Here is a 23,745-nt window from a genome sequence, read left to right on the forward strand (position 1 = left end):
TTGTTCTCTCCCTTTCTTTCATTGATTTTATTTTCATATCTGATTTTTTTTTCTTTAAGAGACCTCCAAAACCGAGGTTATGTCATTTAGTAAATTGAAAGCATATTCACACAAATGTGAGGTATTTTGTACTAAAGAGCCATTCCTGTCCTCCTTTTCAACCTGAAGATCTGACTGGCTCTACTGCATATTCCCTGTGCCTTGTGTCCAGGAAAGCAGTCATTTTATCAGTCTGACCATTTTGAAGATTTTCTACCTTTTGGGGAGTTACAATATGTGTCAAGCAGAAAGGTTTAAAACCTCTCATAAAGATTTGCACAGGTACATGTTTTGAGTGCGTGGGAAAAGCGCCTAAAGAGTGAAGGGGTAGGAGAGGGGATTTGAGGGAAACATGGATAATGTGGAAGGATAAGGCAATTGTCCATAGGGTAAATAACACTAACATTTTAATAGAGATGATTTTCGAAGCAGGATTTTCAGTGATTCAATTTTTAGGCTGTCTCAGTTTGGAAAGACAGGAGTCTGCTAAGGAAGGCAGGAGCTTCCCCTGAAATGGAGAATGTAAACCCTTCCCCACCCCTCCAAATTGCTATAAATTTTAAATTAAGGGGCTCTCAGGCAAAAAATATGGGAGCAGGAAATAACAGTTCTTTAATAGGGAAAGGGAAAAAAAAATAAAAATAAAAGGATAAAATAAACAATGCAGTACACTAGAACAACACTGACAGAGTCAGAAACCCAACCTGACACCCTGTGGGTCAGGCTGTTGGTGGCAGTCCAATTGGAAATGTGGCTGCAGTCCTCCTGAAGTATCAGGTGTGGTTCTGTTGGAGCAAGGAGGACCTGTAGAGAAGGATGTATTCTTCCTCTGAAGATCCAGTGGAAGAAGAGGCAGCTGCTGTTCCTCTGGGGAGTCCCGTGGAGAAAACTGTGCCGGTGTTTCAAAAACCTCTGGATTATATCTGGGTAGCAATGCTTGGCTCCTCCCTCTGGGCAGAGCATCTCCCAATGGGATGTTACAGTTCTTATCAGTCATGCAGTGACATTCAATAGTCTGTTATCAGTAGATGCCCCCTCCAGAGGGAGCTGTGAGTGTGGTCACTCAAAGAGCGAGATAAAGCAAACTGCCCACTTGACAAAGGTAATCTGCCATACAGATGGTAATGGAAAACAACTTGCATTGCAATCTTCAACATAGGGTAACCTCCAGAAGTAGTTATACTGGCAAAACTATGAGGCAAGAGATTCTCAAGTGTTGAGAGAGCAGTAGCGAGGACAAAAAGGAAGATTGGTTAATCTAGTCTAGTGTGGAGGAGTTCATGGAATAAAATTAAATGGTATCCCTGTGCTTAGGATCATTATGGGATTTGCCAGTCTTTAGGTTCAGAATACACAGTGTGAAGGTGTTAAAGTACAATTTGAAAAGAGGATGATTACATTTAGGGAAGGCAAAGGGTAAGTGCAGCATAATGATCACAGACTAAGCAGGTTGCAAAGCCAGGCTAACATGGTAGTCTTTTTGATTAGCAAATGCCTTATCTTGATGAAGAGTCTGTGGTAGGTCCTCTTTATCTGGACTAAGATAAACAAAAATATCTGATCTGATACTATGAAGAAAAATACTACCTAAATTGGAAGAGAAGCACTTAGATCTAAGTGGGTGGAAGGAGGGCCTGGAGCTGACTCTGCAGGTATACCTAACTACATGTAGTGCTAAAAAGGAAATTGAAAGGCCGAGGAGAGGTTACTGCTGGAACTCCAGAAGAGTTTGTCTTTGCAGTGATCTTATTTAATACTTTTATTGGTGACATTTGTGGAAATATCAGCAAACTTTACCTGCCAATTCCTAATGACATGCTTAATGTCTTTTAAAATACAGATTGCTTCAGCAGGACTAGGAGGGTTACCGGGGAACCCTGGGGGGAAAAAGGAGGGGAGAGGGGAGAAGGCTAAATGGTGAAGCAAGAAGGTGGAGAAAAAAGGGGACATGCCATAATGAGGATGAGACATGCCATGTTTTATGGAAGTACGGTAATCAGAGTGCAGTAATGAGAATAAAGAGGCTCAGACTAGACCCATGATTTCTCCCATTTGTTCCACTACTGGCAGATTTCAAAACATAGCTATTGTACCTATTGGACTGGGATGGTGTAAGCATTTCAGAAGAGTAACCTCCATCTAACCACATACTTAACTCCTTAAATCCAGCCCTATTTGATTGGTGGTTAGATTATATTTTGTTACTTTAAATTAAAGCTTCAGAAAGCGGTGTGTAATTTCTTACATTTCAGAATGTTCAGGAACCTGATGGAAAGACTGCCTTGCAGAGTGAAAGGTGTGATTTCATACAGTTATGCTGAGTTCCTTTTTTCCATTTTTTAGGCAAATAACTTATTTGTTAAGCTAGTGTGTCAATGTGCAGCTGTTACTGCTCCCTATCCATACTGTCCTCATTTTTTAAGGGAGAGGGAAAGTATTGTGTTCTATTAGTTGACTTAACTTTTTAAGGAGTCTGACTGTCCTGGGCCTGGAATAGAAGCATAGACCTAATGGGGAGACATGTCTGCTTAATTGCAAGGCCTTGATGGCAGCTCCAAAAGCACCTTTTGAGTTTGCTTCCAACCTGTTGGGCACAGTGGCTCTTGGCTTGCCCCATGGACCACATGCATCTCCTGCTGACAGATCTTGAGGGACCCTGTGCCTCCTCCTACCCAAATAATTCAGGGTGAAATGAGGACACTGATAACTTTTGGTACCTGTGCACCTTGGCTGCTGATCATGCATGAGGATGTCAGATGGGATGGCATTGCCCTCTGAGATCACAGTATCACAATCTGCTCCAGGTAATCCCTCTTGCTCAGTAGAGCTGTGCGATGTACAGGATGTGATGGCTGCCCTGCAGCTTATTCCCACTGACTGAGACGTCAGTCTGGAGATTAAGATTGCATGGCTGGGTACCTGACCTCACAGTTTCTGGGTTGTTCTAAGGCTAGGGTTTGGAGGGGTAGGAGGGGGGAAAGAAAATGCATGTTCTGAATATCTGTGAGCACCTTAACTGTGTTTTGGTGAGACTTACGCACTAACAGCTCAAGAGTATGATGATATTTCTGTTTGGTATTAATGACGGCACTCAAGGCCAATATGCAAATTCTTTCCCACAAAAATCTCTGAGAATCTCCATTAAGAGCAGATTTGTCTCCAATGTATGTAAATATTGAATTTTCACAAATTAGAAACCTGCAGTGCCTTTTCTCAGATGTTTTCTTTGTTGTCTAACAATATCAATAATTAACTGCAAAGTAGCCAGAGTGAGAAACAGAATCATGAATATTAACTTGACAGGTTTACTTTTAAACTGTCTGCCTGAAAAGCAACCTTACCATTCCAGTATTTCCCGTCTCTTATATGAACAGTGAACGAAGAATTTTCTTTATTGTGGCAGACCTGAAACACAGTGGACAAAACAGTTTATGCTTGGAACACAAAAAGCGATAGAAGGGTTGGAGACCTGCAGTCGGGTGGTTCACTCTCAGATGTGGAGGCTGGCCAAATTTCCCTGGTGGCCTGGCCTTTCTGCCATGGTTCCACATCAGCAACCGAGCCCAACAAGTGTCAGGATGAATTCAAATAGCAGAACTGATTGCTGGGAATGGTTTATGCCTGTCTGCCTCTCCTTAGGTGGGGAAAGTTTGTTTAAATTTTGCCCTGCCATTTTGGCTTCAGACATTTCTCAATTTATTGGAAGTCTCTGCTTTGCAGATGTGGTTCTTTTCACCAATAACTTTATGCTATGACATTTTACTTTACTAGCTTGTAAAGCCAGCTTACCATGAAAGTTTAAAGAAACACGGCTTTCTTAAAGAATATATCAGCAGTAACAAGAAAGCTGCTCTCAAGTCCTACATGATGTGGGTTTTGAAATGGGAGCCCACTTGACTTTAAATTTAAGGGGGAAAATACACTTTTCATCAATGAGCCATTTTAAAACATAACCTTTTCAACAAATAGGCCAAGAAGAAGCCTTTGAATCCAAGTACATCTGAGCTGTTAGAACACACAGGCTTGGCTGAAATTTGCACTTCACTACAAATTATCGATCCAGTTGCAAGCTTATGCTGCTCCCCACCTGCCTCCTATTTAAGGAACAAAAATTTTACAAGCTGTGATGTTGCAACATCATTTTTTTTGTTTCTGTGAGAATAGACTAGAATAGAATAAAATTTTTACAGTTGGAAGGGACCTACTATGATCATCTAGTCCAACTGCCTGACCGCTTCAGGGCTGACCAAAAGTTTAAACCTGTTGTTAAGGGCATTCCTCAAATGTTTCCTAAATGTGGACAGGCATGGGGCATGCCACACCTCTTTAGGAAGCCTGTTCCTGTGTCTGACCACCATCTCAGGAAAGAAGCCTCCTGTGGTGCAGCTTTGCACTATTGCCATGTGTCCTGCCACTGCATATGAGGGAGATGAGCACTGCCCTGTCCACTTCCCCTTCTCAGGAAGCTGTAGAGAGCAATGAGGTTGGCACTCATCCTCCTTTTCTCCAAAACTGCTTCTCATAGGACATTTCTTCCAGCACTTTCACCATCTTTGTTGCCATCCTGGAACACATGCAAGTACCTTCATGTCCTTTTCAAATGCTGGGTCCCGGAACTGCCCACAGGTACCCCAGGTGAGGCTGCACCAGCTCTGAATACAGCAGGATAATCACATCCCTTGACAGGCTGGTGGTGCTGTGCTTGAGGCACCCCAGGATGGAGTTTGCCCTCTCGGCACAATGCTGACTCACACTGAGCCTGCTGTCAGCCAGCATGCCCAGGTCCCCTTCAGCTGGGCTGCCCATCAGCCACTCCTCTCCTAGTCCATACTTGTGCACAGCATAGATATTTCTTCTTTTACCACAGTTCCTTGCCTCCTGCTGAAGAAAGTTGCCAAAGTTAGTGTAAACAAACACTTCAATGCAGAGGTCATGGTAAGATAACAAATATCCATGAGGTTTAGTTAAGAAGTTCAGCTGAGAAGCATTTCAATGTTGTTGATTTTGGTGAAATGTCTTCATTTGGTCAGGAATTTTGTTTTTACAAACACTTTTATAACTTACTAAAAGCATTCCTAGATAGTCTACTTGTAATAATTCTATTATAAGCACATACAGAATTTATATCTCCCTTTATAAATTATCCTCTGTATATAATCTGTATGTTGCTATCAGGAATTCATGTGCACCTAACACATCTTTTCTGATATATAATCTAAAACATAAGGGGCCTTATTTCTTCTTTCAGTGGTATCTATCTTTTTATGAAATGAAATGTCATATAAACTGTGAAAAGAAACCCTCATTTTTAAAAGGACTTTCTTCCTGAGACAAAACAAAGATGACACTGCCCTTGTCTTGATATCCCCCAGTGTGCCATGATTAAAGTGTTTACATTGTCTGGGCCATAAACTTTATTTTAAAGCATGTCTATTTTAATTCATGCCCCCTTATAATTCATTGTCTAAATTCTCAGCACAGATGTATAATCATTATTTTTACTACAGCAATATCTAGAAGGCCCTACTTACTCTGGGGCTCTGTGCTGCTTGATACTATACAACCAAAGACAGTCCTCCCCTAGGCAGTTTTTTTTCAAATACATAAGTATAGTAGGTTGCCATATTCTTTTCGGTGTTTTAATTAAGTTGCTTGTGCTGCTTTTAAAATAATCAAATAGCCTGTCAGATAATTTCACTTCATATTAGAGTAAAATTCTGTTTCTCTGAGCAGAAAGAATTAGTCTGTTCCTGATAACTAAAGGTGCTTTCTGCTCTGTGTGCTAAACTTCACCATCTGATGTAGGTGCATGGCAATTGAAAGCAACAAGAACTGCTCAGATGTGTCCAAAGGTCAGCTTTTTTCCTGAAGAGTTAACACAAGAGATTCTTCAAAATCTGTTTGTATTTCAGTGATATTTGTGATATTGCAAGGCAATGGTGCAACGTATTCAGTGACCAGTCAGCAGCACAGCCTTGGCTACCAGCAGTGCATAAGCTCACTGATGTATTTTTCAGCCATCTGAGCCTTAACAGCCTTGATGTGCCTGGGAGAGCTGGAATGGCAGCTCTGATATCCTTGCAATACACCTGGAATTGCCTGGGAAAAGAAAATTGATGAGCATTGCATGAAGTTCCTCAGAAAATGCTATGAGTCAGCTACTTCATTCTCTCCTAAAGCCTGTAGGAAGGGATTTCCTGTAGACTTCATTCAGGGAGAGATTCCCTTTGCAGGTGTTAAATACTAAAGCCATACAGGAGCAGTTGCCGCTGCTTCTAACACTGCAGAGACCAAATCCCAGAAAATAAAGAGAGTCAAAGGAGTGAGTGAAAGATACGGGAGGGAAGCCAAAGAGGCAACTGGAATAAAACACAGGAAGGAAGTGGTGAAGGAAGGCAGAGATAGGGAGACAGGAAGGAGCAGGGCTTCAGAAGGAAGTATAGAGTTGGAAACACAGGGACAGAAATAGCGGCTGTAATTGATTTTTAGCAAGAAAGGAGCTGTAGCTCTTAGTACAGAAAATGTGTACACAGTCATGGTGCTGTCTAAATAAGATAGAATTAAGCTGGTACTAATATTCACATCCTTTACAACTTTTTCTTCTAAGAAGGAATGCAACAAATAAACTTTAGGAAGAAGCAACTTAAAATATTTCTCTGTCAGCACAGCAAGCCCTCATCACTCAGGAGAAAATTAAAGTAATCCTACATGAATAAATAGCCTTTAAAAGAGGATCAAAGTAGGAGAGAGAGAAACAAAAGGGAAGAAACAGTCACAATTATGTTTCATCAGATTCCTTTTCTATGCCTCTGCATGTAGTTTCTTTTGTGTTCAGTGTGTGTAGCTAGAAGTTTACAGCTGTTTTCTCTATGTTCAATAAAAATTGTTGCTAAGCCTTCCTATGGGGAAAGCTATGGGGAACTTTCTGGTACAAAAGCATCTGATTAACTTTTGAATAGCAGGTAAGGCCCCATTACTTGCATTGTTTTATCAAGTGAGTGGTTCCTCTGAATTCATTTTCATCTTTGAAAAAGAGCTCTAGGAAGTTGCCATGTTCTAGAGGCAGGATGAAGTTAATGTATCTGTTGTTTAGTCAGCCCATATGACTGAGAAAATCTAAATACATCTGAGCTCATCAAAAGTATTTTTTAAATATTTAGTCCTGTAAAACACTGGAAATTAATTTTTGAAAGTACTATTATGCCCAAAAAATTTGCCAATATGCTTGTTCTGGAGTAAAGCCATGAAAATCAATGGAGAACAACAGTGTCAGATTAGTTTCAAGACAGCATGAGAGAAGAATGAGAAAATAATGTAAGAGACTCTGCAAGTTTTGCTTCCAAAGAGGAGGAACCTTTGCTGTTTCTTCAAGATAAAATTAAAACAAATGCTCAGTAAGAAATGAATATTAAAGCAGAGCTAGTCTGTTGTACCTTCATTAAAAAAGCAAGTGCAGGTGCATTTAGGGGTCACTCTAACCTTAGCACTTCATGTGTGTGGCGCCCCAGTAGGGCATTGGGTTGTGCTAGATGTGTGGCGAAACCCAGGAGCTGACCAGGGTATCAGCCAGGGTCGAGACCAGGCTCAGGGCTGTGATGCTGGGTTTAATGTCTCTGCAGTTTTGCAGTGTGCAGTGCTGGCACTCAGAGCACCCTCCTGGCCAGGCCAAACGCAGCACACCAGGTCGGCTGGAGGCGGTGGGCTGCTCTTCCCTGCAGCGACACAGGAGCTGGCCCAGTGTACTGGTGCTTGCTGGTGAATGTGCTGGCAGGAAGGAGCTCCCTTGCTGGGGTGAGGAGTGCTGTGGCACATGGGATGCAGGCTCCTGGTGCCAGCAGTGCTGTCAGAAGCAGGGTGGTGAGACCCAGCCAGCTGCCTGCACTTCCAGAGCCATCTGTCCTGCTCCTGCACAGCTGGAACGGCCAGGAGTTAGTCCTCCACGCTGGGAGAGATACAGGTCTTGCTGTGCTACCTTAAATTGAATTTAAAAATTTTAAAAAATAAAGTCTGCCTTGGGCTTAACTGCATGCCTCAAATGGGGAGTTTTAATAATGGGCCAACAGCAGCAGTTTGAAGTATCTTACTGAGGAAAAGGTCACTGTGCCCATAAGTTATCCCAGCATTTGATCAGCAGAGTCTTTTCCAAAGACTTTAAGTCTCATTATTCACTGCTTATAAAGTCACTTGAGATATAATAAGTCTTTTTATAGTAATGAAAGAACTCCCACAATTAGCCAGAAGGCAGCCATCTATCTTTTTAAACTACTCGGTTCAGAGGAGACCAGGAGTTTCAGTCGTCTGTGTGTGGATGAATTGTTATGACAGTGATAAGTGTAACATTCATGTGGCGATGCCAGCCGTGACTGAGGTTTTTTTTCTGTTAGTGAAATGTGGAGTATGACTCCCTAAAAGGAAAGACGTGACTACATGTTATTTAGAGAGTTAAAATCTGCCATTCAGCCTCCTCCATTATTCTTTGGGAACTGCAGATGATTAAAGAATGTCATTAATTTGGTCTTCTAAAACTTTAATGGCAATTACCTTTTGAAGAGCCTCTTCTCTGAGAAAAGTACATACCTTGTAAGAGAATTTGGAGAGTGAGCTTGTGGTGGAGCAGAGACACCATGAAGTTCACAGAAGACTATAGCATTCTGTGCAAAGGCTTAGAGATAAAAAATGTTCTTTCTGAGCACACATGCTGGCCTTTGATTGTATTTTTCCCCATCATCAAAGGATTACTGTATCTGGTAGATCTCTTGAGAGATTTATTTAATGCCCTATCCCCAAACAGAAAAAGTTTGCAATGATTAATGTAATGAATGATGTCCTAATTATATCAAGAAGTAACACACGTATTTTATGCATGCCACAGCTAGTTTAGTCTTTATTGCCCTCAGGCAGAATCTTAATATCATCAAAAAAACTGTTTGTCAATATTAAAAGCAATTTGCATAGTAAATATACCCCAGCCTTGCAACATTACCATCTGGGTTAGCTGAGCATTCGTTTCGGTACCAGGAGGTGCTGGTGACGGCAGACCACATGAGTGCTCAGCTTTCCAGCTGTCACCCTGGGAGGATGACAAGTTCCCAGCCTGTGGGGAGGGGACAGGTTCAGTGAGAGGGCAGTGGGAGGTCTTTGTAGAGAAGAGTTCAGGAAAGGAAAGATGGAATGTTTGGGAATCAGCAGGCGTGAGAGTCCTAGGGAGTAAAGAAGGGCCTGCACTGAAAGAAAAAGGCAGAGTGAGAAGAGCCAAGCAGACTAGGAGAGAGAACAGAGGCAGCAAAGCAAGGGAAGGAGGAATGAGGCTGGGAATACAAATTGGAAGAGCATGCAAGAAAGATGGTGATTGCAGCTAATCACAGGTCTGCTGGGTAGATTAAGGGAGTTGGAAAAAGACAACAGCAGTTGATCACAAATACTTGTCTACCAGCAGTTGTCTCCAGGCAGCTCACTCTGAAACTAATGCAGTAATTCTTTAATTTAATTTGGTGATTTCATTTCACTCACAAGGCAAATGCAGATAACACAAACCAAGAGAATTGCAGATAATTGTTATGTTCGCTCTTTCAACACTTAAGTGAATATTTTCTGAGCACTTGCTGTACTTTTTGAGCTGAACTTTCTGAGCTGTTTTGATGTTGTTGAACATCAGCATTAAAGTACTTGAAAGGATCTTTGTGAGATGTGCATTTTTCTAAAAGACAGTGATGATTTGGAGGAAATATTCTCCAGTTACACCAACTGCCAAGCCTCATGTTATGAAGTGCAGAAATTAAGTTTGCATTTTGGCTACAAATTAAAGCTGCTGAGTAATGATTTAAAACTTGTTGGAGCAGATAGATATCCTGGAGATGCGAATTGTAGCATCCAAGTAATTTTTAAGAGATGTCCCAAGGTGAGGGCCCAGAACCACCAAGAGTCTTTAGGGATGAAAATGTCCCTTACGGCATTAAGGAGATGGAAATGCTCAAAGGCATTTGTAGTGAATGATGACTGTACCTCACCCAGCCAGCTAGAAGCAGGCTGTAGGCACGATCTAAAACACAATCCATTTCTTATACTCAATACCATACATGCAATTAGGCAGTCGAGACATTTGGGATTTAAAAACCCAAACCTCCTCCCAAAGTTGGGGCGATCTTCAGTGATTGCTTTGCTTCCAACAGACTTAAATGTTTTTTTCCAAACATGGAGCATGATTCTGCACACAATTTTGGGAGATGCTTCTCGCAGTGGTTTTGTTTTATTTAGAGGTGACTGGGTAGAGAAGGCAAAATCACAAAGAAAAAAGATACTGAGGTTCTATTTGTTGGAGAACCAAAGTTTCACAAGCACAAGGTATTAGTTACCTTGCTTACTAGTTTGCTGTATTAACTACAGATGTGATGAGAACTATTTGTCCATTCTCTGTACATCTGCCTGGGACATTTTTTTCCATTCCAGTTTAAAAATCTTCTGAATTTCCTAGGACATCTTGTTGGGCAATACTTCCAGGCAGTGTCTAGCTTTTTGCTGGGGTCTTACCAAAATATGTCATGTCCTTCATAGAGAGAAATTCTAGCTGTCAGACCTGCCCACAGATGCACTGATCTCAGTAACAGCTCTGACAAAATGAAGCATCGTCTTGAGGTCAGTTGAAAGGAGGGTGCTTTTCTTCTGGCAATTGCTGTTTAAATTATCAAAATTGCCCAGTCATTGGGTTGTCTCGCTCTGAGAGGAAATTTTACAGAGTGAAAATAGGTATATTTTTATGTTTTTCCAGTTTTTGTAACCTTTATTTTGTCTTGCTCAGATAAAGACTTACCCACTGGCTTTTCAGCCACAGTAGATTTCTGCTAATTACTGGGAAATGGAGGTGATGTGCTGGTTACACACAGAGATGCACAGAAGGCTGCAGAACTGGGTGTTGCCTGAGCCTATCTGGTATCATTGAACCAACTATACAAAACAGCTATCCAACAGCACAAACCTCAGCTCTACAGGTAATAGAGATGTAATTCTTGTTATAAGCCTGTGGTTCAGCTTGAGGGAAGCAGCCAGAGCCTGCATGTTCAGCAGCTTGTGTAGCTTTTAGGAAAGATGACAAGATTTCACAGTCAGGGCAGCAAAGGATCAAATTGGAACAAGAGTCACTTAACTCATCTGGCCAAGGAAGAGAAAATGTCATTAACCAGCATAATAAAAGTTGTCCCTCTACTGAACTTGCATGAACCCTGACTGAGATAGTGGTATTGGATAATGGCTGAATTTGCTGTCTTTCAGATTAACTTGCTGAAGAAATGCGACTTAGTACTAAAGTGTAGCCTAAAATGTCAGTGTGTCAAATGCCCTTTCTGTAGATGAGCTATCACACGTGTGTTAGCAGGAGACTCACAGTGTCCTCCGCAGCATGGGTGTCACTGGGAGCAACTGACAGGTTGGCACTGTGTCACATGTGCAGTGCCAACCTCTTCTGCCCAGGGAGCCTCGCAGCTGTTGGCCCTCAGCAGAAGAAGTTTTCTAGAGTTTCTGTATGCCAAAAGCTGTAAATCTGGAAGGAAGCTGAGATGTTTTTGTTCTTTTTTCTCTGTTGCCTGCAGTTAGGAAGGGCTCAAATTCCTGTCCTAAAGAAGGACTGGTCAAACTTAAGGACAGTGTTTGATCTTTGTGCCAGTCTGCTGTCCAAGGATGCACCCAGGGAATGGTAGCCTAGGTGTATTTAGGGTGAGAGATTGAAGGTGAGGAGACTGCTGTGATGAGAGCAGATTTAGCACCTGTCAGGTCAGGGACATCTTCTGCATGGGTGTTGAAATCTCCTAGGACAGTGAGCCTTGTGTGAACTCCATCATCATGTCAGACAGCATCTCTGTCATTTAACTAGGAAAGCTGTGTGTTGAGACATCTCTGCTCTCGCAGAACACTTCAGTTATTCTTCCCATTGCCTCTTCTGAATAAATGAAGTGTCTCAAAGGAGTTCACTTCAGCAGAGGTAATCTTAAATTTAAACTTGCATATGCCAGATATTTGCTGAGGGTAGGAGGTTATCTCATGAGCTGCTAATGATTTTGTGATGATTGCGTTCACATGACTATACATACTTTTTCCTTTTTTCCCCTTTTTTCTGCTATTTTCCTTTTTCTCTTCATATGGAAAAAGTAAAGACTACAGGAAACATTAACATTTCTGGCTCTTTTGTTTCAAAAATTCTGCCCAGCATTAAATGATCAAGAGCAGAAAAGTGTTAGAAGACAGAAAAGGCAGTTTAAATTTTCAGTCACAGGCACTTAAATCCTAGAAGCAGTCTTCATTGAAGGACTGATTTTTCTTCACCTTGTCTTTAGCACTCATAACATGAAGATAACTTAACAACCATTTGTCTACATATTTTATAGTCACTGTTTTGTTATTTAGTCCTTACTTCTCTGCTGCCCACCTCTCTGTGTAGGAACACGCCTGTGTGCACTGGTGCTGGCATTAGCAGTGGCAGTTGGCCAATGTCCGTGTATGTTTGCATGAAAGACAAAGCCCATTTCCTTGTTTGTTTTCTGATGCTGATGAAGTTTTGCATGTGGCTGGGTTTAGAGCAAGAATCCAAAGGAGATGGCAAGGATCCAGGCGGTGGCCACTAGTCACTCTGGGGGAGATGTTGACAAGTGGCCCAGACTTTGCAGTGTGTCCAATAGCCAGGGACAGGGGGAGAGAGCTTTCATTAAACAAAAGCTTAATCAAAGAGGGCAGGAGGCTGGTTTACATGAGAAAAGATATATTCTTTACTTAACATTCACAACTAGCTTGTGGATTAATTAGCCCATCTGCTACAACAAATGTATTCCCTTGCCTTTGTGTTGACTGTTAAAAGTGACTGATTTCTCTATCCACTTAAAATAGTACCCTGGATTCCACTGAAAGTAACCTTTCAGAGGCGAGGAATTTATTTAATAATCCACTAAGAACCTGTAAATGGCTTGTTGTAAATAAGTGCTCAGCTGTCTTTAGTTCCCAGGGTAACTATATGTGAGTTAAGCTGGAGGATAATGCAGGAAGAAGATCCTTAAAGAACCTGTAGGGAAAGTGCTTCCAACCCCACGTGTAGTACTGTCTTTAGGTTTTTAAAATATTCTCCTCCACCCCAAGTGGGCAGGACAGCTGCCAGCATAGAGTAATTCAGTTATAGATTTTCTTCTGAGAAAGGAGGCATTTGTAAATTATGTGACCTCTGTGCAGATCGACAAAGTGTGTTGATGAACTTCAAGTGACAATTTAAACAAGTATTGGGTCCACTGTGCTTGTATTTCATAAGAAACCAAATAAAGGAGAGAATGTGTTTAAAGCCATCAAATTAAATAGGCATTTAAATGAAAATAGAGGTCAGACATAGGTTCCCAGGATAAATGAAAATGTGTATCTTTTGTGATTTTTCACATTCATGTGATTTTAAAATATTATTATTCTTTAGAAATAAAATTTGCATGTAAATGGCATTATTGTGAATTTATGTCTATTTCCTCAGAATAAGTGATAAGTGTTGACTGATGTGAATAGACAGAGCTTCTGATTTTCAAAAAAAAAAGGGTTTTGTATGCTATCCAAATGTCTTTTAGATTGTTGATGTGTATCTGTGATAAAATGGTTATCTTGTGCCAAAATCCACGTGGTTCAGCTGGGATACAGAAGGACTGTGTGTTTTATACTTGAAATAGAGGAAAAAAATGATACATTGCTACGTGCTATTTATTCCCAAACATTTACTTTTAGGAGAAACACCATATAGTTGTCTGAAGCTGAAAAAGTATCGAAAGGGACTGGGGAGCCAGGAAAGTAATTTTGCTATTCTTAGGGCCCTAGGAATGAGAGTCCCTCAGACAGCCTATAGACCACTCTTGTTACAAAAATCACAAAAAACTGTGTCGTTGATAGGATATGAGTTCGAAACAAGAATGAAGCAGAGACTGAAGAGTGGCTGGAAGACCCAGGCTTGAAGCTTTATCTCGAATTGCCTCCATTAGATGGCGCTGAGTCTGATCACCCTGGCAGTGTCACTTGTGTCAGCAGGGAGGGTTTGCAGAAGTTCTCTTCTGGGGGAAATTTCTTTGGGTTTTCTTATAACTTAATTTTTTCTTAGACAGCTCTGGCTCTTCCTCTTAGATACAACTGATATTTTTTTTCCCATGTAAATTAGATTATAATTAGTAATGATTTTATGGATGATAGTCTAAATGATAAAATTATAACATTAAATCTTTTTTTTTTTGCTTCAGTTATCAGACAGACCAGAGATATGCATTGAGCTTAGGTCACTAACCTAGCTGCCTTTTGAATTATTTGGTCACAGTCTAGGCCGCAGTGGTGTGTTACTTTTGGCTGCCCCAGGCATTCAGCATAAAGAGTTTTGAGCTTTTATATCTACAGAAATGTGTTCAAAATTTGCAGGCTTCCCATCACTGCATCAGGTCCAGCTAGAAAGATCAGCTGGCCTTTACATTGGTAGCTACATCACAGTACAGTTATTTTGCATGTCCTTGTGAGTGACATGGGTGTGAAAGTGCTGTTTCTTTGGAAATTAAGTCAGAGGAAAGATGATGCTACCTTGTACTTGTGCACATACTCTGGAAATGTATTGAATTGATATATACATGAAATTAATGGTCAGCAGTATCCTAGCCATGCACATAAATGTGATAGGACTATGGTTGCACAAGTTGCTTCAAAATGTTACTGAAGGCTGCTGAGTTACTGAGGCTCTTTTGAGTTTGCTGACATTGTTCCTGTTTGCCTTTGTCCTTTTTGACAAGAAATTTCCAAGAATTTCTTGAATGAAGGAGTGATGTGGCAAAGAAATTTTCATTTCCACCACTATTTGCAAACATTGGGGAAAAGTAATTTATGGGTCTGTCCCATTTCTGGGGAGGGTTCATTAAGTTTTATGAAGTTTTATGACACATTTTCTATACAAAGAAGATAATTTGAGCATGACCTTGCGGCAGAGTCCTATTTCTCATTTGCTGGCAGTGTAGAAGTTTTCCTGGGAATATAAATTTTAACCAGGTTTTGGTGCCTTCAGGTAGTCACATTTCTGAAAACCCCGCCTTTCTACCCCAGCACAGGATCATCTCATTTCCACAGTAGCTCACAACAGTTAGGTCCTGTGTAGCAGTCAACAGTGGTCCCACTGCTCTGGAACCAGTGAAATAGTATTTTCTCTGTAAGGATGTTGCACAGCCCTGTGTTCAAGGGCTTAGCTACTGACTGCCATTGACCAATTAGCCTTCACATTTGTAGTGGGCTGATGCTTGCAAATCTTGTCCCAAGCACATGAATTTGTATAAATTTAGCATAATCAAACCTTGCCGTTACATTATTTTAGTACCCTAAGGCCTCATCTAGACCAGGAGGAATTTGCTGCTTTGCCTGTAGCGGAGAGACGCCTTGGCACAGTCTTTTAGTTTTGCCAAGCTATGCTACATTTGCAATGTAATTTTCTCTGGTTGATTATTTGTCTGTTCATAGCAAATTATTTATTGAGTTAGTTCTCTTTCCTTGAAAGAACCAGCATCTGACTGTGCTAGTCCAATCTTCCTATCTGTGGTCTTAATGGTTATATAATGGCCATAGCAGATAAGTGACAAAACATTGAAAATTGGCCTTGTTTCTTTTTAGACATCAGAGACATGTTTATTGATATCTGCATTAATAACAGTGCTATGCCAGAAATCCTTTAAAACTATTTCATGCCGCAGAAAATGCTGAAATTCAAAATTAGACGCACCCCTCCTATTTTAGCTGTGTTTTACAAAGTTAATAAAATAAGAGGAAATAATTTAAATTACTTTCTAAATATTGTATTTTCTTTGTTGTGTTTGGATTCCATTGGGTGGGACAGTTATGGAAGAGTTCAAACCATTTCTAATTTCTGGCAAAGATTAAAGAACTTATTTCTCCTCCCAGCTGTATATTCCCTCTTGCATGGATACCAAAATATGCTCGTCAATGTCATCAGGTGGCTTGATGTGCTGCACAAATAATTCATCCCTCTATATTTTACACCCATGTTTTTATGCTGCCTTTTCTCTCACCTTGGCTGTATTCCCTGTTTTCCTTAGGTCAATGGGAAGGACCTCTCCAAGGCCACTCACGAGGAAGCCGTGGAAGCTTTCCGCAATGCCAAGGAGCCCATTGTAGTTCAGGTTTTACGACGAGCCCCAGCTGCCAAAGCTCACAGCGGCTCTCAGGATGTTCGGCTTATGGATGCCAGCACTCAGACTGACATCACTTTTGAGCATATCATGGCTCTGGCCAAGCTAAGGCCTTCCACACCACCAGTTCCAGATATCTGCCCTTTTCTACTTTCAGATAGGTATGGTTTATCTTTTTCTGCTGTTTACCTGCAGCATTGAGGCATTGCAGGGAGGATCTTTTAGCCTTCTCCTGAAAAAGTCTCAGGAACACTTTAAATAAATAATAAATGTTGTTGATAAACACTATCCCATTCAGGCTTCAGTGACAGCTTTCCTAAACTCTGCTTGTAGGTGAAGGCTACAGGGAGGAATCTCAGACATGTTTACTTTGTGTTTATGTATCGTTCATCCAAAGCTAAGCCCTGGTCAAGGAGAAAAACACTTCTGTGTTCCAAAGTACCAAAAAGGCTTCTTCAGACCTAGAAAGAGCTTGTCTTGTTTTCTTTTCTTCCAATTTTTTTACAAAAGCAAATCAAGGAAACAAGTGATTTAATATAAAGTTCCCCTTATCAAAAGCAAAACAATTCCAAAAATATAGATATCAAAAAGTACCATTTCATCTGTCATATGGCAAAATATATTAATTAAATTATCTCTCTTTGGAATTGAATTGGGTGCAAACACCAGCAGGTGGTGCTTATACATAAATAGGATGTAGGGTTCTTCCTCTTTTAACCCCACCTCATAAATAACATCATGTCGTGGGTGATCTCAGATGACCCTACAGACCCTCTGTAGCCTGCCAAAAAATATTATAGCCCTAGAGCCTTTTCACTGATTTGCTGGCATGTTGTGTGGGTTTGCAGAATTGATGCTAATGCAGAACATGACACTTTTAACTTAGATATAGGTCCGTTTTTAGAAATTCTGGGCTAGATGGATTTGGCTTACTGCTGACTGCTGCACAGCAAGGAACAGGATACATGTATTTCTGAGTTTTTACTGGGTTTTTCTAAACTCTGGGCTACTGTGATTGAAGTTCCAATGCCCTCAGCATGGGGAAGAGTTTTCAACCTCTGCTAAAATAGGATACTACATGGTTGGGATCCAGCCTTGGGTCTGAAGATGTTGTAAAGACCTCATTCTTTGTGTTCCAAACCCATTTAACAGTGCAGTTTACTAACGTTTGTAATTGTGCAGTTGCTCAAGTGCACTTCACCGTGTTGTTACCACTTAAGAAGATAATGCAAGATATTTTACATGAGTTCTCGAGCAGTTTGTGAGCCTGATACAGCCTGTAGACTGTTCAAGACTATGACCAGATAATTAGTGAGATGCCCTCAGCCATGACACAGCACCCAAATCTGGAGTTATGTACATTTATGAGTGTAAGGAATCTAAAATGTCACAGTGAAGCTGTTGGGTTCAAACCAGACCCTTTTAAGAAATCACCCTGTGTAAATATGCCTAAAGATGAACCCAGCAAAATGAACTCAATCAGAGCATGAGCTTTTGCAGGGAAAACAGCTTGTGCTGCTTCTTGGTACTGGCTCTTTGAGGTACTTGGCTCTTTCAGGCTGTCCAGCCATTCAGAGAAGCACTTCTGAGATGAGAAAACTATGAAGTGAGACTGGGTTGGCAGCAGGGGGAGGAGCTGACAGTGGAGGGGGGTGAGGTGGGACCTTTTAATTTAAAAAACCCATATTTTCTCATCTATTGTTATTGTACTGCTTTGTTCCACATAGCTGCCATTCTCTTCACCCAGTGGAGCATGAATTTTATGAAGGCAATGAGTATCTTTCCAGCCTGCCTGCTGATGCAGATAGACCAGAGGACTTTGAGTATGAGGTAAGATCATGGGCACACTTCACCGTCTCTTTCTGTTATTACAGATATGACATTTACACAGCTGATAGTAGGCTCCGCTGAGAAAAAGAGTGGGAATACTTCTTAAAAATCATCACAAAAGGCAGTTTTGTGTTATACCTGTGTGATGTCACAGGATTTACTGGAGATAGGCTAGGGTTGGGCTAAAGATGTGAAATTTGAAAGCAGAATTCTGCTTTCAAATAGTGGGTGACTACATACAAGTCTAGGAGGCTTGTTTAACATGTTCTGTCTTTGTGTAGTGGAGACTGTAACTCAAATGCTTCTCTTTAGTAGTTTTAACACTTTAAAGCAGGCCTTTCCACAAATGGTTACTGGAAGTTTAATTGCTTTCCTCTTCCTGCCTCTAATTTTAAGAATCAATTGTCCTTGTATTTCATGCATTAGAAATCAGTCTTCTAGATATTTGGTTGTGTGCTTGATTGTTTTTAAGATCATGCTTAAAATTGGACAATGAATATAGTTTTTTATTACTTGCTCTTTGATATTTGACCTTGTAAGTATTGCAATTATAAGAGATTGTGCTCTGTACCACAAATCTCCCTTTGCTGCTGATGTATTGCACTGTCTGGTGACAAGGGTGGATGTGTTTCTGAGTCACTGGAAAATCATTATGTGAAGCTTCCCAAAATGATAACATATGATTAGTGATGTTGCTCTTCATTAGATTTTCATTTCAGTATCTAAATAATCTACTTGTCAGTCAGTCATTAGCTTTTCATGTTTTCCACTGGCATCTAGTAACAAAATATTTATAGGAACAGGCATAAGAAGCAGATGGTTCTTTTTATTATTAAAGTGCTGAGTCTTTTCATAAGTTCAAGTTACTGTGTTTTAATGATTATAAACAACTTAAAATCTTTAATACAAGATTAAAAACATCCTAACTTCCTGTTTGCTCTACCTTAAGAAACCCTTTTAAAGGTTTCATATAACTGGATGGCATTTGGAAATTAAATGAAAGGCAAAAGCCTTGGCAAATACTCAGTGAGTTCAATTTTATTGTGCCTTTAGCATCTAAGATGCTCAACTGCACGTTCAGCCCATTGCTCTTCTAGCAGACAGGGGAATCTGGAAAATCAAATAATGTCTACTCAGTGGATCTCATCAGAACAAGCAAACTTTTATTTGAACTCCTCAAAAAATCATTGCTATGGATAAGTGAAATGATTATTTCTTCCCAGTTGGATTTTGGTGTAGTGTCTCACAGCATCAGAGTCTCAGACTTTAAGTTTTATTTTGACTCCCCCTGTGTAATACAATATTAAATTTCTCTGTCAAGTGTGTTTGTTCATGATACTTGTTCCTGAAATGTAATAGAAACTATTTTTTCTGATAATATTTAATTTAATTAGGAATGTAAGCATCTAGAAATATTTTTTAAAACGTTAAAATAGAAATAATTTTCACCATTTAATAAGAATATCAGTGACAATTTTTAAAGGGTCTACCTGGTGGAATCAAGTCCTCTTTGTGGCCATTATTTATCCCTAATAATGGCTGGCATAAATACTGTGACTACAGTAATTGTTTGGACAGGTTCTCAGTTGCCTGTATTCTCTGCTAATCACAACATCGTAGTCATCAATTTGCTGTTAGCTGTGATTCAGTTGCCCAAGGCATATACACTGAGTGACTGAAATGAAATGTTTGATGTGAAATTTAAATGGGAAAGAAACTGTCTAGACTCCTTTGAGAAGAATGTTTTCTACTAAATATGTGCGTTTTTAGGAGGAACAAGAATATCTCACAGCCTTTAATTAGCAGAGCTCTAAACATTAAAGATATTCCCAAAGTTTAAGCCCATATGGTAATATTATGGTTTAGGTTACTCACTGGTTGTATTATCTGTTATTTCAGGTCCCTGTAAGACCTTTTTAAGTTCCCTTGCCATAACCAGTGATCTGGAAAAACTGAGATCATTGTCCTCAGAGTTATATACCCCCATCCCAAAACAGAGTCTCAGAGTCAAAAAGAACTTCCCAGCTCCTGTTGATGGTCCTGGGAAGGAGCAGCAGGACAGTGGGTGGAGTGGAGGCTATGCTCCAATGCTAAACTTACAAAACCGTATTCGCCCTACGTGATGTGGGAATTTTTCCTCACTTTCCTTTGGAGATCTCCAATTAAAGACTAGCTTTTATATTACTTCCTGTATTAATATTGTCTCAAAAGTGTGTTGCTTTGTTTCTAGATTTTTAACACATCATATCCACCATCTTAGGGTGAAAGCAGCATGGAGAAGGGTGCAGAAGCCCTGCTCATGCCACCCCTCTGTCTGCAGGCTGGATGGAAGAACCACAGAGTGTTCTCTATCTCACACTGATTGATTTATCCTGTGTTTATTGTTTTTACTCTGCTTTATTTAGACGGAGGATTTTATCAGTGTTCCTTGCTTTTATAGTTGTTTTTTAATTTGTGACAACTTTCTGGTTGAACTTTAGCTAATCACACACAGTCAAAAACTTGGCCACTGTCAAGAGCATGGTTCTGTTTCCAAAATGCACATTAATTTTCCCATTGTACGAAAGGATGGAGATAAGTTGCTCACAGGTCTCCATGGCAAAAATTTTAAATGGATTAAAATCCAAACCTGGAGATTTCAGAAAGGAATTGGAACAAGATAGTGGGCAGAAAAAGAACTAGAACAACACTTCATTATTTCCTAGAAATGGTTTGTAAATGAAGAATGCATCAGTTCTGAGACACAAACACAAAATCTACAGCCACATTAGGAAGTAAGGAAATAAGATGATTAGCAAAGGAGGTGCTGGAAACAAAAATGTTTTTCAAGAGAGGGAATGACCTGAAAAACTCTGATCACTTTGGTTCTTGCTTACAAATATGTGCTGGTGTTTAAGTACCTGAGCTACCACAAGAGACCAAGAGGAGGATCATATATGATAGCCAGCACTGGGGCTATGGACTTACACTTGCAGTGGTAGGATTAGACACTTACAAGACTCTTCTACTCCAGTTGTAAGCTAGAAAAGCCCCATGGGCTGTGATCAGATTGTCACAATGCAATGAACTCAAGTATGAGCCAATTGTCTTGGAAGGATGCACTCCCAGGGAGGCTCATTAGGCTCCATACAGTACCATACTTTAAACAATTGGCCGGGAAGATGATGAAGCTGGGGGATTTTCATCTGCCAACTTGAGCATCCTTGTGTTGCTACTGCAAAAATTGTCCTAAAAGAAATATGAATTGCTGGTAGATGTTAAGGCAGAGCCCACATCAGTCAGTGTTGGCAGAAAGGCATCAAAAGATTTGCAATTCTTGCATAGCCAGATACTCATGAGGACTTTTAAGAAGCAGGAATGGACTGATGTGTAAGTGCTCCATTGGACTTGCAATCAATAACACTGAAAGAGAGCCAGAGATATTCAGAACAAACCCACCCAGCCTGACTATGAGTGGCTTTCAGCTGCTGGACAAGTGAGTTTAGATTATAGATCCCCCTTGCTGGTACTACTGAGGTGAGATGACTAAAAGCGTCACAGTCCCCAGTAAATATGTGTTAAACTTTGCTCTAAAATTTGTCCTTGTAAGAATAGAGGCTACAGGTACTCGGGAGGAATAAGTAAGCTAATGGTGCACTCTTAATAACATTTCTAAGCCTACTATCCAGGAGAGAGAAACTTTGTATACTTGTTTCGGAGCATTAATAGTAATAATACAGCAATCAAGGGGACAGAGTCATTGAAATGGTGGGACAGTTAAAAATAGGTACAAAAAAGATAACCAACAAAGGATGTTGTAAAGACAGAGCCGGTCAAAACAAAGTATCACTGATGTCTGGTCCTACACAATCAGTCTAATGAGACAAGAAAATAAGATGTTACAAGCAGGCACAAGCTGGTAATGCTGTTTAGTCACCAGGTCCTTATCCACGGGCAGAGACCTTCATACCATGTATTTACTGAAGTAGCTTTTGAGCAAAAGCAGAATGGGAGGTGATTGCTTTCTGCTGGGGGATTACAGCTTTTAAAACCTCATATATCTCAGATAGGAAAAGATTCTCATTTCCAGCTGAATGCTTCTTCCAAACAGCAAAAGCAGGCATCCCTGAGAAGGAATAGAAGTGGTTTGCATTTTCTGTTGTTGCATATCTGAGGAAGACTATACTTAAATTTGCTGTCAACATTGAGAGGTTGTTTTTTGGAGGAAGGTTGGGTGTTAGTCAATGCGGATGCACAAAGGAAACCAGAATAATTGCCTAAAATACTTTCTAGCTCTGATTATTTTCATTTCTAGGCACAAGTGATTGTTTCAGCTTTCAGGAGCCTGGAAAATTATATCAACAGTCCATCATATCAGGAGGGAAACATCTCAGAGTGAAAAAGGGAGAATGGCAGCCATTGTGTTAGCCCACCTGTGTCTGATGACTTTAGTTTTATTACACACCAATGCTAGTCCTGATAGATTGGGATAGTTTTAAGACCAATACCTCTGAAAAGTTGCTTAGGATAGAATTGACCTTATATGAAATTATGAGGTATTCTGATGCTCTTCACTTAGAAACCATTGAGCAGCTTTATGTTACCTTTTTTGCTCAGTTACTTTTTTGTGCATATCAGTAAGACAGCCACATGAATCATGTGCAAGTAAAATCTTTCTGTGGTCATGTTTTATGGAGCCTTTTGTGTCCAGGCAATGAAAGGATAAGAGTTCTTGGAGGAAAGAGCATGGTATTTTGAGAAAAAACCATGTGAGAAAAAAAACATTTTGAGAAAAAACCATGTGAGACTTTTCCCACTTGGAGCATGAGCTGAAAACTACGCACATGCTGTGTGGATTCTTCCTGTGCTATAGAAAATAAGACTTCTGGAAATTAGAATATTCATAGGCAAGTTGCTTTACTGCATCATCCTCCTCCTAAGCACAGCAGTGCATAGTGCTCTGAGGGTTGGCTAATACTTCAGGGCAAAAATTATTACTCTTAAGATCATGTTCTGATTTGTAGAACCAAGGGACAGATTTTTCCATCAGAATAAGGAAATAAATGTGTGTGTATGCATGTTGAATGCAAATGCTAATTTATGGTTATGCACAGCCATTCATTTAAATGTTTTGATAAGTATTTGCACTCATAAATCTGTTAACTGTAAACTTAGATTAGTCCATCAAATTTACTATTGGCCTTATCCAAACCTGATGAAATTCCTAAGGTTTCCTATTAACCTGAGCATTTCTGGATCAGATGCTGTCAGCTGTTTTCACAAACTAAAAATGGGCCTTGAATAGAGATGAACTAGAAACCTTTTGGAGTTGGCCATGACTAAGTCTTTGTGTAGACATCTTTCCACTGGACAAAGTTGCATAGGGGAAAATTTTACCCTGCTTTTCTTGTTTCTTCTACTGTATCTGAGCATTGCAGTAGATACAGTGCAGCAGTAACACACTGGTTCCCTCTTCCAGTAATACTCACCCCATTGTGATGAGGGAAGGTATTTCAGAAGCAAATTCAAATTTATCAGTTCTGTGACATTACACTTTTGAAGTGATTGATTTTTATTGGCATTTTTTCCGTAGAAATAAAGGAGTAATTTCAGATTAGCAGTCTGAGTGAGGCTGTTTATCTGAATAAAGTTACTTGAACACCTATAAGTATTTATGGGTTGAGGCTCTCGTGGGCCACTGAAGAGTGGTCTCAGTGACATT

General features: G+C 40.2%; 1 protein-coding gene across 2 annotated transcripts in view; it reads left to right on the forward strand.

Annotated features, from left to right (window-relative positions):
• The window catches only part of PDZRN4 (PDZ domain containing ring finger 4), a 230,828-nt gene that overhangs the window by 175,135 nt on the left and 31,948 nt on the right, over positions 1 to 23,745 (forward strand). For both annotated transcript variants that reach the window (XM_036401809.2, XM_036401810.2), the window contains 2 exons: positions 16,122 to 16,375; positions 17,942 to 18,044. In XM_036401809.2, coding sequence (XP_036257702.1) covers positions 16,122 to 16,375; positions 17,942 to 18,044 — 357 coding nt within the window. The remainder of the gene's footprint in view (positions 1 to 16,121; positions 16,376 to 17,941; positions 18,045 to 23,745) is intronic.

Source organism: Molothrus ater, chromosome 5, assembly GCF_012460135.2.
Source record: "Molothrus ater isolate BHLD 08-10-18 breed brown headed cowbird chromosome 5, BPBGC_Mater_1.1, whole genome shotgun sequence".
Lineage (NCBI taxonomy): Eukaryota > Metazoa > Chordata > Aves > Passeriformes > Icteridae > Molothrus > Molothrus ater.